Source organism: Poromitra crassiceps (assembly GCF_964638095.1).
Source record: "Poromitra crassiceps genome assembly, chromosome: 12".
NCBI lineage: Eukaryota > Metazoa > Chordata > Actinopteri > Beryciformes > Melamphaidae > Poromitra > Poromitra crassiceps.
Genome location: NC_139632.1, coordinates 22,195,333 through 22,213,028, shown reverse-complemented (window position 1 = coordinate 22,213,028; position 17,696 = coordinate 22,195,333). Strand labels below are relative to the sequence as shown.

Below are 17,696 nucleotides of genomic sequence, written 5' to 3'. Positions count from 1 at the left end.
ATGAGGGTAGTTAGTGTACTTTATCATTTAATTGAAGGTGCAGTATTTCCCAGTCTACCTACAGCCACCGACAACTCATTAGATCAGTGAATGCTATGAATTCTTTGCAGACATCCGTCAAGACACCATGAAAGAGACAATTAGATAATAGATGCAACATTGAAGCTCCCTACTGTCAGGTGAAAAGAAGCGGCTTGGCAACCTGCACATGTACAGTATGTAGGAAGCATGTGTGTCTACGGCTCTCCCCAGATCGGCAGAGGGGGTGGGGCAGCGACCGGGGCAGCTGGGGGAATTGGCCAAGTACAATTGGGGAGAAAATTAGAGGAAAATCAGAAAAAAAGCTAATAGATACAAAATACAATTTACTGTTACTATGACTTTGAGATAAGGTTCAATTACAGTAAAAAAAAGTTGTGATTCTGAATGATTCCTCTTATCATTGGTCCACATGTTAAATGATGTAGTCTGGTAGTGGATTCTACAGAGAAAGGTGTATGACCCCAGCTCTGCATGCTGCTCGCTCCCCTGCACTGCATTGCTGCATGCGGTCTGTAGAGAAGTTTAGTGCTGATAGGATGAGAGCAGGTAGAGCGCAGGAGGAGGAGAGAGGAAAGAGGCAGGGGGGTATCAGCACAGAGGGGGAAAGAGTGTGGCAGACTCTTGGCAGTTCCAGTGTTTTCCTTCTGGGGGATTAGCTGAAGTATTAAGGGTGACTGGGAGGACAAGAAGCCCAGAGCTGTAAAGATAGACGCAATGTCTAATTTATAGTGAAAATCAAAAACAAACCACATGTAGGTAGGAAGAGGAGGCAGGAGGAGGAGGAGGGGTGAGCGGTGGGAGTCTCATAATGTCGGTATTACTCATCTTTAATGTTTTCCCTTCCTCAGTGCCCCATTTAGTTTCCTCGTTGACCTATTTCTGAGAAACTGTAAGCGAGAGAGGTGGTCATTGTCTCAAGACATATTTGTGTTTGGCCTTTATACTTCCATTCTCCTGATTCATGTGAATAACAGAGACGTGATCGTCCTAGCAAGACTGCCAAGGACCCCTCCCACCCAGCACACCACCGATTTCAGCCCATGCCTTCAGGTAGACACTACAGGTCTATTCACCCCAAAACCACCCACTTCAAGGACAGCTTCTTCCCCACAGTCATACGAACCCTGAACTCCCTTGGCCCCCCACACCTTAACTAAGCACCTGATGGACTCTAATGTTTGACTTGTCTGTGTGTTGTATTTATGTACTTATTGCTGGGAAGGGAGGTACAGAACATACTGTACCCAAACCAAATACCATCAGCCTGGTTGTGTGGCAATAAAGTATCATGTTGTGAACCGAGATTCATGAACAGTGAACGAGGACGAACAGAGATGCACGAAAAGAGCGTATCTGTAAACAAGAACAACAATGGAAAGTAGGAAGACGAAAGAAAGATGTGATCAATATTGACAAAAAAAAATCCAGCGACTTAGTTGATAAAGTCATTTTATTGAACAGAAGGAAAACTAAATGACTGTGTTAGACTGTGGTTCTTCATGTTAAAGCATATAAGCTCATCACTAGTAAAGTGCACTTTCAGTTTACACAACGCAGCGAAATGGAGAGATCCTGTGATCTCCCTTTCTCCCTCAGCCCCTCCATCAGATGAAACCCGGTACAGTGCTTCACCACACAAGACACCCGAGGTCTCCTCTAGGTAGAACACTATCACAGTGACATATAGAAGATCACGTCAGAAGTGCAATGACTGAGCATCTCAGTGAGGGCGTGTGCATAAAGTGTTCATGGAAGATCAGCATATAAAGAGAGTCTCTCTTCCCACCCAGGTCTAACAGACTATTCTCAGACTATTCTGCCTGGCTACTGACTGTTTTCTTCCATGGCTCAGTTCGACCTGACATGAATAGCATCCCAATATGACAAGATTGTGACTTCTGGACAATTCTGTGATTATGTAATTAACTGATTGTAACAGCACATATTTCTTAGAGTTTTGTTGATGGTCAAGACTAAGATGAAATCTTTGCCATGAGCGTCTTCGTCTTTACATTTTAAGCTCTTAGCTTTAAAAAAATAATTTTCCTATTTTCAGGAGTGTTTTCTACATAATCTATATGTACACATGTATCTTTACAAAGAAAATAGTGTTCTGTTAAAGACTGTTCCAGTTTTGCAAGGTCATTAGTGACTCCAGTTTGGCACATATTCCTTGTGACCCAGATACATAAACTAGACAGAATAGACAGCAGAAAGTTCACTCAACATCCAGAGGTTACTGCTCACTGTTTTCCTCTAACAGGCAATGTACACCAGATGCATTACGGCTGCGTTGCGCATCCGGTAAAACTGCTGGATCGACTCTTGCCCATGTTAATTGATGGGCGATACATGCGGTATGGAAAAATTACGCACCGGTTCTATTTTTGTCAGATCCCGCATACGTCTGTCAGATTACATGAGTGTGGGTCTGTCACTCACAAATCAATTCTATCTCTACCCCCATTTATAATGAGATCCATTTGAAAGGGTGATTTCCTCAGATGTGCAGCAAAGCGGAATGTCATTCACATAAAGCAGCTGTTTGATGTTGCTCTGCTCCACAGTACACAGCCACAAACCCCGGGGGAATCAAAGCATCTGGTTGGGAGTACACAACATCACAAGGGGATATTGTGATCCTGTAACCCGGATTTTTACTACGGGAATTAGGATTACATTGTAATAGATATAGGGACACACAATTCTTATCATCCGAGTCAGTTGTCAAAAGAAAACAAAGACACAAAGAAAAGAAAGGAGACTAAAGACATCTAACCTGTCGGAATGAAAAATATCAACGATCAAAAAGGACGTCACTGTGTAGATCACTAAGAAAAAGAAGGCCCTCTGTAAGAAGAAGAGGGCTGATGGAAGGTTGTAAACAACATCCCACCAGCTGACGCTGCATTGCATGTGGTGAAGTGGGGCCGTCTACTTTGATCTCATGAACACAAAAACAGCACCAAGGAGGAGAGCGGCTGCTAAGAATACACATCTACCACTAACACAGATATATATATATACTAGTCTCACTGGGAAATTCCATATTGGATAACTTCATGTCCTATTGCACCATCTTCACTTCATCATGTCAATCCAAAGCTTAGGTAGTATTGGGTTTTGTTTCTCTTCCTCCATGTGAATCGCTCAATTCTTTTCACAATACGCCTATTTCACATTACACCCAAAGCAGCCATTTTGCATCTAAAATGCAGGAAGTAACACAATATAACTAGAACGACCGCACCGCGGATATACTGTATGCCTCTGCAAAAAGTGAGCAGTCGACATCCATGTCTGTTCAGACTTTGACGTTTGAGCCAAATGTGAAGAAATTCCATCACGGTGTTACTGAGATATGGCGTTACAGAGCTTGAAAATGGCGTTCATGAGGTCACAGTGACGTTGCCCTTTGACCACCAAAATGTAATCGGTCCATTCTTGAGTGGATGTTTGAGGCAAATTAGATGAAATTCCATCAAGGCGTTAACGTGATATCTCAGATATGCCGACAGGATATCAGCATGCCATTTAATTGAGTTACTTCCTGCATTTTAGACACAAAATGGCTGCTTTGGGTGTAATGTGAAATAGGCTAATAGGCATGATTGTGCATGTGCACACAAACATACATACCATGACCCTGCATTAGGGCCATTTTTTTTTACAGCAGGTGGTGGCAGGGGGGGTAATATTTCAAGAAAAAACTCAAGATTAAAATGAGACATTTGTGATAAAAACAAAATTTGCAAACTAGGATCAACCAAGTGGAACACTTCAGTCCTCACACCACCATGCCACAGACACAGCTGAATGAATGCCACACAAGCCACACTAATCTAGAATTCTAGATAGTGAAATTAATTACTTTGGATAAATTGCAAATCAGAAAGTTCTTATTTTTCTTAGTTTAATCTCAGAAATTCTTGGAATATTACTCCCAGCCCCCGGCTGTGGTAAAAATAGAATTCCCCTACAACGCTCCTAATAATGGTGTCATATACACACAAAATCAAACTGATAAAATCAAACTTCCCTATCTGTCTGTCCTATAAACATGTGTATTACATACATCTTGTCCTTCACACTGAGAGAGCTTAGACACAAGACAGCAGGCTTAAAGCTCCCAAGAGCGCCATACCACATACATACCTCCCTTAACCAGCAGGCAACATTACAAACACCAAACAGTAATAAATAAGTTTAATAAATAGGGATTTTATATAATAATAATAAAATAAAATAATAAAGGGTCTATAAGGATTGAACTGGTCTGACTGATGATCCATACCGGATGTGACGGAGAAAGTCAGCTTCTATTAAAAGCAGCAGGATTTCCTTACTAGTGTTGGAGCATGTGGTTCAGATAGATAGTGTTAAGTACATGAGGAGACCTAAGAGTACTGAGAGTGATCACATCTGCTTAGACCAGAAGAAGCTGTCAGAGCAGACAGACAGCAACAGAGTGATTCTCTATTGGGTTTAAGAGATTCTCTATACGGCCATCAAGCAACTTCACTCATAGTCCAAGATCAGATCACTTAAAGCTTGTGAGACATCTCAAATGAATGCTCGGATGCTTCAAAGCTTGTGGAAATGCATGAAACCTTTCTATGCGTATTTTACAGTGTTTGTCTCCAACATCATTCGCTTCAAGCTCATGCATCCACCAGGGTTTAAGTCATAAACATATCAACGGGCTAGACAGTGTTAAGAAAAAAAAAGATGGGATAGCCCTAACAACAGGAATGATGAGGGTGACACATTATAGAAATAGATAGACCGTATATACATATGAATGACACAAGACCATTTGTGACAACAGTCTGTATGTGAACCAGTCCCTTCATGCCAGTGTGTTCCTGGTAACCCAGAACAGACCGATCTCCTCTGCAGACCCCCCCCCCCCTCTCCCCGCGTTAGGGGGGCGTGTTACGGGCATAGACTCCTTTTTTGTTTTTCATTGCTGTTGCGTGAGCATTTGTTGCATTTGTTCTAAAGTGCAGTCCAGATGCAGGTGACTGAAGGGCAAGAAGCAAATTACAGACCTCCCAGCAGGCCGAGGGAGGAAAAGGATCATGGGGGGTGGTGGGGTGGTGGGGGGGGGTGAAGTCCAGGTGAACCCAGGGGGACAGAGGATGGTATTGGCACGTGTCTCGGAGAGGTCCCGTCCCGACTGTGGGAGGAGGGCAGCGGGGTTTGGTGGGATGGGATGGTGGTGGCAAGAGTCCGGGTCAGTTAGGCTAAAGGTAAAAAGGTCTCACCCTGTTCTATCCTCTCTCAGGTGCAGTCACTCCCTGGACTGGTAGAAGAGGATGTATCCAGACTCAGAGTTCTTTGAGATGTCTGAGGTAAGACCGTAAAACTCCTCGATGGCCTGGGCATCAATTTTCTGCACAAAGAGGAACAGAAAGACACTCCTTCATTCAGACGATGTACAGACAGATGAGTCAAGGAACATGAGCCAGACCATTACAGTGTGACGCACCTCCACAATGTCATCGTCAAACAGCAGCCAGAAGCCGTGACTCTTCACTATGGTGATGTAATGTCCTCTGTTCGGCCCACTGAGGAAACAGACGAGCAGTGAATCTCTAGTAAACAGATACAACCCACACATCGTACTGCTTCTTTGTTGCTTCCCTGCTGCACCGTTTCAACACAAATGAGTCGTCGATAAAGAAACAACTAAATGTGTGAGGAATGTCAAGCAGCTGCGTGATGGACATGAGTTTTGTCTCACAAAATCATTTTGTAAGACAAAACTCATGTCTCATAAATACCAAAATGTAAGAGATTTATTTTCTGCGGTGGCTGCAGAAAGATACAGGATGGGGGAATATGATGGTTACCATTATTATGCCAAATGACTTACAATTCACGTCAGTTTTGTCGTGCTTATTAATATGCCGTAACTGTTTACAACAAAGAATTCATCAGATATCACAGCATTCTTTCAGATTTTTAACAGAAAACATCTTTTAGCATCTAATCATGTTTGGTCTTATTTTGGACTGGTAATCACAACTCTCAAAAAAAAAAGGTACTGCACCTGCCACAGTGAACGACCACAGCCACTAGGTCATACATGCGATCCAGGTTGACCGCATCCCCGGACGTGTTGAACAGACGGAGCTCTAAGGGGAAGACCACGCGGTACGACAGCTTGGTGTAGCGGTGCAGCTGCTCCATGTACTTAAACCTCTTCAGATGGAGGGCCAGGATCATAGGCAGCTTCTTCACACGCATCCTGCACACACACACACACACACACACACACACACACACACACACACACACACACACACACACACACACACACACACACACACACACACACACACACACACACACACACACACACACACACACACACACACACAGTTGTGCCTACGAGTAGTTTTTGTACATCCCAGTGGTATTAAAGCAATGTGTAAGTAAGGAGGTGAATGCTTCTCCAGTCTGTGTATTATTCAGCAGCTCCGTGTTGTACTGACCGTTTCTGTGCTTCTTGCTTGCTGCAGCATGTTTCACAGTAGTATTTGTATTCACTGCACAAAGTCTCCGTGTTACTGAAGTCCCTGGGGAGGACAGCGAGCAGACAGGAGTACGGGTTAGCCGAGCTCACTCGGACCAGAGGGGGAATAGAGCCTGCTGTCAGACTGCAGGGTGTGGCTGGTTGCATAATGGGTCAATACTACCTGAGACAGTGCGTTATTGACGTATTCTGCTCCACATCCACCGAAAGATCCAGAAAATCCTCGTGTTTGCTGCTTACCTGTCAAAGAGAATAGATAAGCAGGCTGTCATTTTCGTTAACTGTGTCAGTGAGGATAAGCCGACAGAGCACCCCCCCCCCCCCCCCCGGCCACACACTGAGTATTTGATGTGCTGATGATGATGATGCTGCTGGGTGGCCTTGGTGTTTTGCAGAGGTTGTTCAGGGCTACCCTTCCCTTTCCTCACCCTCGCCATTTTGAGGACAGTGTCACTGAGGTAAAGTGAGTGGCTACAGGCCAGCAGGCCTGCTGCTCGTGGCATCTCTCAGCATCAACCTCTCTGCAAGCAGGCTAATCCCTTTTTCAGACTTGCTCAGGAGGGATCTGTCAGGCCCACACAGAGACCTGAGGAGGCCTTAGAGGAAGGAGGAACCCGAAAGATCTTTTCATTTGTGGACTCTACTCACAAGTAAAAGTACAGATTTTTATTTTTTTTGCTAGTACATTTCTATCTCTCTATATATCTATATCTCTATATATATCTATATACCGTATATATATATGCAAATGAACATGCAGTGCAGAGTCTCACTGCATGGTGCAAAAATAAGACCTCTAATAACTGTACAAGAAATGTTAATACTTTTTCCAGACCTTAAATTGAAAATGTAAAACTTTTCCAGACTTTTAAAAATACACCGGCGAGAGAACGCGACAATAAAGGCGAGGCACACACCGTCTCACAGTTGAGGCAGCGCGTCTCATTGGTCAGCGTGCCTTGGAAGATGTCGTGAACCCAGGTGGGCTCCTGGGTCTTGTTGTCCGTCTCGGGCTCCGTGGCTGGCGCAGTGCCGTTGTTCTTGAGTCGGCCGTTCTGCTTCTCCTGCTTCTTCTCCTCCTGCAAGATGTCCGCCACCGTGTTCAGCAGGTAGTTGAGGAACTCGTGGGCATCCTGCTGCATGTAGTTGTCAAACAGGTCTGGAGGAGGGGTGGTGCAGAGGTCACAATGGTAAAAGGAGATAAGGCTATGGGAATTGTTAGTCAGGTATATCAAATATATAAAACCAGTGGCCTATGTCGATAGTGTCAGCGTGCATACACGCTCCTATTTAGACAGTAATGTATGTAAAAAGTGAAACTTGAGGAGGGGAGAGCCAGGGAGGGAGGGAGAGCAGGGGAGAGAGCAAGAGCGGAGGCAGCTGACCAGGGCCCGGTCCAGACAAGAGATTGCATTGTTCATTCACATAAAGAGCTTCCTCAAGTTGGACAACAGAGAACAATCTGCCCCTCTTTCAGTTCCATGCTCTGAATGACCTTACCACCAACATGCACCTGCCCTTCACCTCAAACATTCAGCAGACTACCTTGAGGCCGACATGGCTACCACTACACAATACAACACCACACGATTGAACCTCCAGGATTTGAGCACTGGAAGACACATTGTCTCAGTCCGTGGTGCTGGCAGGCTCACACTACTGCAGGGCTTTCAGCAGGCAGACAGGGGGCGCTCACCGTTCTCCTTCCGTAGACGGGAGATGAACTTCTTGGGCGGGATGACGCCCACCTTCTTCTTCTGCGTGGCGATGCTGTGGAAGAGGTCGGCCAGACAGGTGAGCAGGTTCTCCTTCTTCTTCTGCTGGGCTTTGTACGCCAGCACGTTCTCCCGGAACGGCCGGCAGAAGTACAGGGCCTGGAGCACCGAGTTACAGTAACACGTGTTTCCGAACTGAGGAAGGAACAACGCACACAAAGAGGACAAAAGCCTGTTATGGTCTCAGCTGGGAAACATTCTGTAAACATGTAACCAGAACACATGGTGTTCTCCAGAACAAAGACTGCCAGGGATTTCTGAACAAGGCTAGTCTTCTTTTGTCCCGACCAACAGTCAACAACCAAAGGTTAATCAGTTCACTGTCAAAGAAGACAAAAACAAAACAGAAAATATTTTAAAAGCTGGAACGAGATAAATTATTGTTTTTTTCCTTAAACTTTAGTCTAAACGATTAATCGATTATAAAATAAATAATTGGTGGTTAATTTTCTATCGATTGACTAATCGATTAATCGTTCTCTAGCTCTATTAGTCAAGTCACCTATCAAAATATGCATCTATCAGGTAGATGGATGAACAATGAGTCCGCCAACCATTTTCTTTTCAACATTCTCAATCTGATTAATTAACTGGAGTGGATCCAACAAAGCTTTCCACAGGCACACACAGGCACCATGTAACAAAGCTTTCCACAGGCACCATGTAACAAAGCTTTCCACAGGCACCATGTAACAAAGCTTTCCACAGGCACACACAGGCACCATGTAACAAAGCTTTCCACAGGCACCATGGAACAAAGCTTTCCACAGGCACCATGTAACAAAGCTTTCCACAGGCACACACAGGCACCATGTAACAAAGCTTTCCACAGGCACCATGTAACAAAGCTTTCCACAGGCACACACAGGCACCATGCTTGTTTTCATCCATTCGGCAGAGACTTGAGAGTCTGTGTAATAAATAAATTCCATATGAAACAGAACTTAACACATTCAGTGCCAGCCATGTTTTCAATCCTGTGGGTAAGTTGTGCCAGGGGTGTTTTTGACGATTCTGGCTCATTTTACAACGGCCGAGGATTCTTTTCTGTTAAGAATTCATGAACACCAATCATCTAAAAATAACTAATAGAATGTGTGCTTTCTCTGTCTAAAAGAGTTAGTTTGCAGAGTTAGTAGTTATGTAGATATTAGCCGTTGAGTACAGCATGGTTTCAGCGTCTGGAAATTTATTCAGAGATAAATGGCTTTTTGTGAAACAGTCACTTTAACCATTCATTTTTGGCATCAGTAAGACCGTCAGACATTCTAAACAATAGTTTTGAACAGTAATTTCCTCCATAACAACAGGAAACACCCCTCTCATTCAAACTCCTCCCTCCGTGTGTCTTCTCCTCCTTCCTCCTGGCTGTACAGCGGGCGTGTCAGAAGCGCTTTTGCTGCTGCCTGCCTGTGTGCCTGCCTGCCTGCTTGCCTGCGTGCGGACGCTCCTTGTGCGAGTCAAGATGGGCCGGGGAATGCGTGGGCGATGGGCAGATGTTGATTCTGGCCTTTCTGAGGTGTTTCAAAGTGTGTTTCACCTATGATCTATTTTGCAAATCGCTCTCCGCTCTCTGTGTGCTGCTGCCGGTGCGCGGCCGCTCTCAGGCAAGACAAGTCTTGAATGGATTACTGTAAAATCGCCACGCCATTTCCTTGAACGGCTTGCTCCCGGCAGTTTTTTCTTTGATTTCGGTCGTCTGGGGGAGCACTGTCAACACTTAGTGGGTCGGTAAAATAGATTATACACATTATCTTGCTCCAATAGTGATCTCGAAGATGTAAAAGTTGTTGATTGATGTCCCACCGTCAAAAAAAAAAAAAGTTTATGTAAGACGAGTAAACTCGGCTCTGGCACTTAAGCGTTGGATTATGTAAGACGAATTATTTCGGCTATGGCACTTAAGGTGTTAAGTGGATAGGCTGTCAGTCCCACAAACAAACAGAACCTGTTACCTTCAACAGAACCTGACTGTCCGCCCGGTAGAGGACATGACTCAGTCGGGCCCCTGTGGGCCTCATCCTAGCAGTTTGTTTTGAAAAGGGACACCAGTGTTTATGCCCATGATGACCTTTGTTAATGTATGAGGGGACTGAGTGACACTTACATTGACCAATCCAAAGTAGTGTTCATTGATTGGGAATTGCTCCGGACCGATGTCTTTCTCCAGAGCAGAGGCATTGGTGCCCTGAAAAGACCAGAGACAACACATGAAGCGCATCAACACCACTATTTAGTTGTTGTCATGATGATCCTCCAGAGCTGCCACCGGTTGACTCATTTGTGCTTATGGGGAATGAGTTACAATGCTGAGACAAAAGCCTCATCTGTTTTGCTTATAGGGCTGGGTATTGAACAATTCAATATGACTTTCGATACACAAGGTCCTGATTCTGATTTCTGATTTGATATTTCAGTTACATACAATATGAATTTTACTTGGCTATGAAAGAGATTCTCAAAGAACTAATGCTGTAAATTGTACAAGGAACCCTCTAACCTGGTGCATTATTAAAAATATAATTTTTTACAGCTGTTTACAAGATCTCATTGCGCTAAGAACCAAAACCACGCGACTCTAACAGAGTTAAAGCTTCAAGCATCCACGGGAAAAGGCATTATATTAAAAGATTGATATTTGGGATTTATGAATCGATATCAGTTCCTTTAAATGAATATCGATTCGATAACGATATATCGATTTTTTTTAAACCCAGCCCTATTTGTTTACGCTATGTACATATAACCAAATTAATATGGAAATATGGTGCAGTCAACAAGCTTTAAAGCCACACCTAAGAGATGAACTGAGCTTATAGGCCTTTCTCAGACAGTACAACTGATAACATTCAGCAAATGATTGTGTGTGTGTGTGTGTGTGTGTGTGTGTGTGTGTGTGTGTGTGTGTGTCATGGTGTGTGTGTGTGTGTGTGGGGGGGGGGGGGGGGGGAGGGAGGGGGCTTCTGTCTGCCACATTTCATGAAGGTCTCAGTTTCCCATAGAATGATTTAGCTCATTTCTTAATTCCTTTGGATAATCCTCCCTGTCAACTTGGAAACAGGAGATTGCCTAAACAGCACACGGCGATGTTTAAAGTCAGGAGTATTTTACAGCTGCGATTGCTGAGACAGACCACTTATCTCCTGACAGAGCCTTCTCACTGTTTTCCAAATAAAGCATGGCTTTGTTGAGAGGACACAGAAGACACTTTAGCAGGGGGTGGCTTTGACTTTCAATGACTGTCATTTCTCTCAGTCAAAGCAGACTGTGAATACCTCTTTGTCCCATTTCCGCTTTGAGTCTGAGAAAGCTGCCTGCTACACATATGCAGGCACAACACACACACACACACACACACACACACACACACACACACACACACACACTTTCTTCATGGGAGATGGTGGATTGTTTCATAAGGCAAAAACATAGATCATCAAAAATCCTCAGTGACACTGTACCACTACAGCAGACTTGAAAGTAAAAACAAAACAAAAAACAAACTCAAACAATAGTGCCACACAGCAGAAACATCAATAAAACTAGAGAAAATAAATGTAATCCACACAATTCTGGCTTGGATTTGGCTCTAAGCATAATATTATGCGTAATAACTTTTTCTAGATGACAATGTATGAAGGCATTTCTTTCTTTACTTGGCCCTGAAGACACATGAACATCAGCTTATCTATCATCTGTCTCAAGGACACTCGGCAGAGACGGACACTATCTGTCACAGGGGGATTGAAGACATTTTTCTGTCCTGTACCTACAGGACAGTCTCTAACTGCCAACTCATCCTGCCACCAAATCCCAATCAAATGCTCCTCCACAACGAACATCAACAGAGCCTCTGCCTCACCTTGGACTAGTCCTGTCCATCTTGTCCCTGTCATCACTGCCACATAGTGGCTTTAGCCATGTTGTCTGGGAAGTAAATATCTCATTCTCTACTAGGACTGGATGTCACCTTGTCTATTTTACTGAAGCTTGGACTTTATATCAGCGTGTCTTCATGAATGCATTAGTAAAGGTCCCTCATCTATAACTTGTTATGCAAGGGGACATCCATCAGGGTTAGTGTGACTAATGTTAACACTTGTGGTCAGTAAAGGGAGAATGTTATGGATGGTCTAGTATTAACCACAAATAAATCAAAAAACGCGCTCAACTCAACTCAACAAAAAACTGGGTGCTAAATCCACAATGAATGTCAAGATTAAAAGAGAAGAGGATAGCACTCCAAGTTAACTTTTTATTGCCTGCAGGCAATAAAAAGTTAACTTGGAGTGCTATCCTCTTCTCTTTTAATCTAGTATTAACCACAGCCATTTAAGCCTGCTCTTAAACAGGCTTAACTGTCCCTGCGAGTATGTAAACATTAGTCCAGTTCCTGCTCAATGCACTGAGCACATGTAACATCCCTCACAGGATTATGCAATCAAAATAAACTGTCAAAGGCAACGCGTCGTCATCGGCGACTGCCAACTTACACAACTTGCACGCTGTGTTGTCGATAGCCCATGACAACACAGTCCTGAAATTGGCTATGTACGTGGTCGCCAGGAACAGACAACAGTTAGCAAGCAGCAAAATGTGTCAAGGTCTACGATAAATATCACGGTGGTTTCAGACGCAGGCCTCATGCTGACTGCATGCAGCCGGGAGGCAGCACCGAGCCTGCTGGACAGATACCTGTACACCCCACCAACACAACACACGGACCCTCCCTGAACTTCCTGCTTTACCTGGTATGTTACAGAGCTTCACCCTCTGACAGACTGTGCAGGAGGGGGAGAAGGAAGGGGGGACTCAACCATGAGCGACATCATTACACAAGGTCCATCAGTGGCTGCAGGCAATCGATAGTAAAAATGGCTAGCCAGCAAGCTAACTTAAGTAACGTTACTTACCATATTACAAATGGAGGCGATATTTCTGACAGTCATTTAGTTTACAGTGTCCCCCTCACCGCCATCTTTATAAAATAAACATGATTTCAGAGCGAGGCAGTGTTGAGAGGTGAAGTGAATTCGCAGCAGCCGCAGCTAGAGGCCAGACTGCAACCCCAAGCGTCAGACAGCAGCAGGCAACGTCTCCACAGCACAGTCAGGATAGACATGCAGACGGAGAGAGGCACTCAGCACCGGGACCACGCCATTCTCGCAGGCAGAGAAATACTCTAACAACTGGAAACAAAAAGATACATGAGTGAATAGTGGACAGGACACACCAAGTTGCAGCAGGTTGTTAGCAACGATTACAAAACAAACATGCTACGTGAGGAAGCGTAGTAGCCCGCCCACCTGAGCGAAACAGGACAGCTGATTGGCCGAGCGTTCCTCCGTTTGATTGACGGAATCAAAAGGCCATGGGTAGACTTGAACGGTAAAGCTTAGCTGAGGTGTAGCCAATCATCATCCAGTTTCTGAAGCGATGGTTTTAGGGAGTTGTAGTTCCATTTTTGGGTTGAATTTAAACAGAATTATGCAAGGATAAGAGTTTAATTTACGGTATACCAAGACCTTAGGGTTATTTGCTGTGATAGCTTGGATGTGGCTTATTTGACTTTGGATAAAATTGGTATTCTATAGTCTAACATTTGGAAACCACAGTAAATGGCAAAGTCCTGACTGGGAAAAAGTTAACACGTCGTTGTTACCCCCCCCCCCCCCCCTCCCCCCAAAAAATAAAAATAAATAATAATAATCTTGCAAATACTTGAACAGAGCATCCTTGCTCCAGCTGATGCAGACATTACGACTATAATGGTAAGAATCTCAGGTTGCTTTGTTTATGGTCAACAACAGAGAAAACACCCTTCAGTGCCATATGACATGTGCAGTGAAGTCTGGATGAACTAATCTCAGACATGTTCCTTTGTCCAGCCTGACTGCAACACAGTTTAGAGTAAATATATTCAAATGTCTTGAACTGCAGTATCTCCTCCTTATCTAACGCATAATTGCTGCACCCACAGTAGGCTATATGCACCCATCTCACAGTTACAGCAGTGAACGGAGGCCGGCCTGGGGCAGATTAAATTACTACTGTTTCTGTAGTTTGTTTAGATTGGAGCATACAGAAAAATATGTCAACACTAACTTCTCAGCAATTAAGTGAATACAGACAGAAACAAATAGGCATAGGCCTACAATGAGAATAATAATCATAGGGAGTGGTTTGGTTTGAATGTGAGGAAGATTGTTTTAAGGACAGGGGCAAACAAGATTGACCAGATGGCTGCTGTTTCAGGTGGAGATAAGATCTGAAGTCGACTTTGAAGCCGCATTGAAAGAGAAGAGATCGGCCATTTTTCACGGTCCTGGCACGGTCACTACAAACATTCTATGTCCTGTGGCACAGCAGCGTTGAACTCTGAAGGTGGTGATGGGGGGGGGAGTTAGCCTGGACTCTAAACACCAATTAGACGGTCATAACGAAGAGGGAGGGGCCTGAAAGGTAAGGGTGCTCTGCAGGAGTCCTGGGCCCCCAGGACCCACTCATTCAGCACTGGCTCTGTTAGTGCTTTCACAACACTCCCCTATAGCAATTATCTCCTTAGCATTTACATCTGAACAAAAGGATAGGAAAAGAACAAATAAGAATGCATAACATACTTCAAAAGAAATGGGAAAGAGAGAGAGAGAAATACAGAAGAAAAAACAGCATCAGAGTTGTCAGTTTGTGGGAGAGCTGTAGATTAAATGGAGCCGTCAAGGCTCATTGTTGACCCGGGCTCTGGAATGTTCTGTGGATTTATTTGAGGATTTTGTTGATTGACATGTTCCCATATAAGCTAATACAGTGCACTGGTTTCCAAATGGTGTCCCCCGTGAGGCAAGTCCAGGTCTGCTGTGGGATTTTGTGACAACCAGGGGTTAAACTGAGCTGCCTGGGACCATCAACTAAAAGGGGACTCAGACAGCTATAGATTTATTATGAAACATATAAAATTATGTCACTATTCTAACTGATGAAAACCTCTAAATTAATAATTTTGCATGCATATTATGAATACAGGTGTTCCTTGAGATTTTTGCTTTCCCTTTTTGTGTGCCTCGGGCACAAAAAGTCTGAAAACCACTGGTCTATAGCATGGTTTATTTATGAACCTGTGACAGACAGGGAAACAGTTACATGCTGTGGTAGTGTGTGTGCTCTTGCAGTCTAATAGTTCTAGACAAAATGTTCTCAGCCATATTTTCTATTTCAGGCGAGCCAGTGTTCATATTGAGGGGCGCTGTGGATGTTGCTGCCTTCTTCCTCACTCTTTACTGCAGCCATTAGCCTACTGCTGTTGTTGTCCGGACATTACATTACATTACATTACGTCATTTGGCAGACGCTTTTATCCAAAGCGACTTACAATAACACATTTTTGTCAACAATAGAGCAATCAACTATGCAACACAGTCTATGACAACTACAACTTCTGAAGGAATAGTGGTCAAGTTTAGTTAGTTTTCTTTTTTCTTTTTTTTATGTATCCATGCCTATCCCACTAAATGTGCTCACTGTACAAACTGCATTTCGCTAAAGGCAGGATAGGCTTTGCAAACAGCTGCAATTTTGGCCATGTTTTCATGCTCTTTTCCCAGCTTCTCCTTGACCTTGTTATTGAGCCTCTCAGAGATAAAAATCTCATCAACATGGTTTGTTTTATCTTCCTTTTCAGGCCGTGCAGGATATGTGTTGACATGAAGCCTGTGTGTCAGATGAACAGTGACGGTGCAGGGCAAATCTGCCTTTGTGTTGGTTTGGGACTTTAATCTCCCTCAGATGCGGTGGCCTTCTCATGTTTAGATGGCTTTGACAGGACTATTGTATCTTCAACACGTTTTTTTTCTTTGCCCGCAAACAGGTGTACCTCCAGGAACGGCCTGCCTCTGCTGAGATCACACCACGGTCTATGGATCGCACGCATGCACGCACACACACACGCGCACACACACGCGCACACACACGCGCACACACTCATACTCATACTCATACTCACACACGCACGCGCACGCGCACACTCTCTCTCTCTCTCTCTCTCTCTCTCTCTCTCTCTCTCTCTCTCTCTCTCTCTCTCTCTCTCTCTCACACATATATACACACACACACACACACACACACACACACACACACACACACACACACACACACACACACACACACACACACACACATATATACACACACACACACACACACACACACACACACACATAAGCCCATGGTGGGGGTTTCCAGTCAATGAGACCTGCAGTACAACCAAAGGTACTGATGAAGCTCCTGTTGTTCAGCTGATACAAACAGCGGGAAATGAATGATGCATTACTTCTGAGAAAACACGCCTCCAACTTAGAAGCTGTGACCCACTGCAGCCTGTTTATACCTGGCACGGGCTTCTGAAATATACGGGCAGATAGACTGTGTTGAAATAGTTCCATAGGGCTGGTTTTCAAAGTTGGGCACTATGGGGGATGTCATCAGTGATGTCATCAGTGATGGTGATTTCATAAGAGACTGATGATGTCATCAGTGATGTCATAAGACCAGTGGTTCTAAAATGGGGGTCCGCGGACCCCCAGGGGTCCGTGGCACTTTGCCAGGGGGTCCGCGAAAAGTTTTCAGGTAAAAAAAATAAAAATAATAATAATAATTAATTAATTAATTAATTAATTAAAAAATAAAATGCTACATGTTACTTATTCCTTCTCAAACTACTTCCTACATGGTCCTATCAAAATATCTTGGCTGTCATTGATTGTGTTGCATAGTGGTTTTCTGTACTGTTGACAAATTGTGATATTGTAAGTTGCTTTGGACAAAACAAAAGCATCTGCTAAATGACGTAATGTAAATGTAATGTAATAAAAAAATAATATATATATATTTTTTTTTTTTGCAAAATCTTCATAGTTCAACGAAAATAGTTTATGCTTTAAATCTAAAATGGTTCATGGATTACATTCTAATAACAAACCTATCAAATTAAAAGTCAAGCACGTTACTGTGGAAACAATTAAGGTTAGCCCAAAATCACAAATCAGAATGAGGGGGTCCCCAGTATATTTTCTATCTTGTAAGGGGTCCTTGGCTGAAAAACATTTGAGAACCTCTGCATAAGACTGATGGATGTAAACTTAAGGGGCACACACACACACACACACACACACACACACACACACACACACACACACACACCCGCACACATGTAAACTTAAGGGCAATAACATTTTGTGAGCAACACACACACACACACACACACACAACCGCGCGTGTACCAATAGAGCAGGCGAGGCCATGCAGTAGCTGAGCTGCATATGCGAGCTGCAGGGCCAGCTTGG

The 17,696-nt window shown here is 43.9% G+C and overlaps 1 protein-coding gene across 1 annotated transcript; it reads right to left on the bottom strand.

Annotated features, from left to right (window-relative positions):
• Window positions 1–5,072: 5,072 nt before the first annotated feature.
• usp46 (ubiquitin specific peptidase 46) lies at window positions 5,073–8,359 on the bottom strand. The gene is made up of 7 exons (XM_083647605.1): window positions 8,280–8,359; window positions 7,501–7,742; window positions 6,747–6,823; window positions 6,543–6,626; window positions 6,098–6,295; window positions 5,534–5,612; window positions 5,073–5,437 (listed from the first exon to the last, which is right to left on the bottom strand). The coding sequence occupies exons 2-7, from the start codon at window positions 7,723–7,725 to the stop codon at window positions 5,336–5,338; spliced, it is 765 nt and encodes a 254-aa protein (XP_083503731.1). The 5' UTR covers window positions 7,726–7,742; window positions 8,280–8,359; the 3' UTR covers window positions 5,073–5,335.
• Between the last annotated feature and the right edge of the window lie 9,337 nt (window positions 8,360–17,696).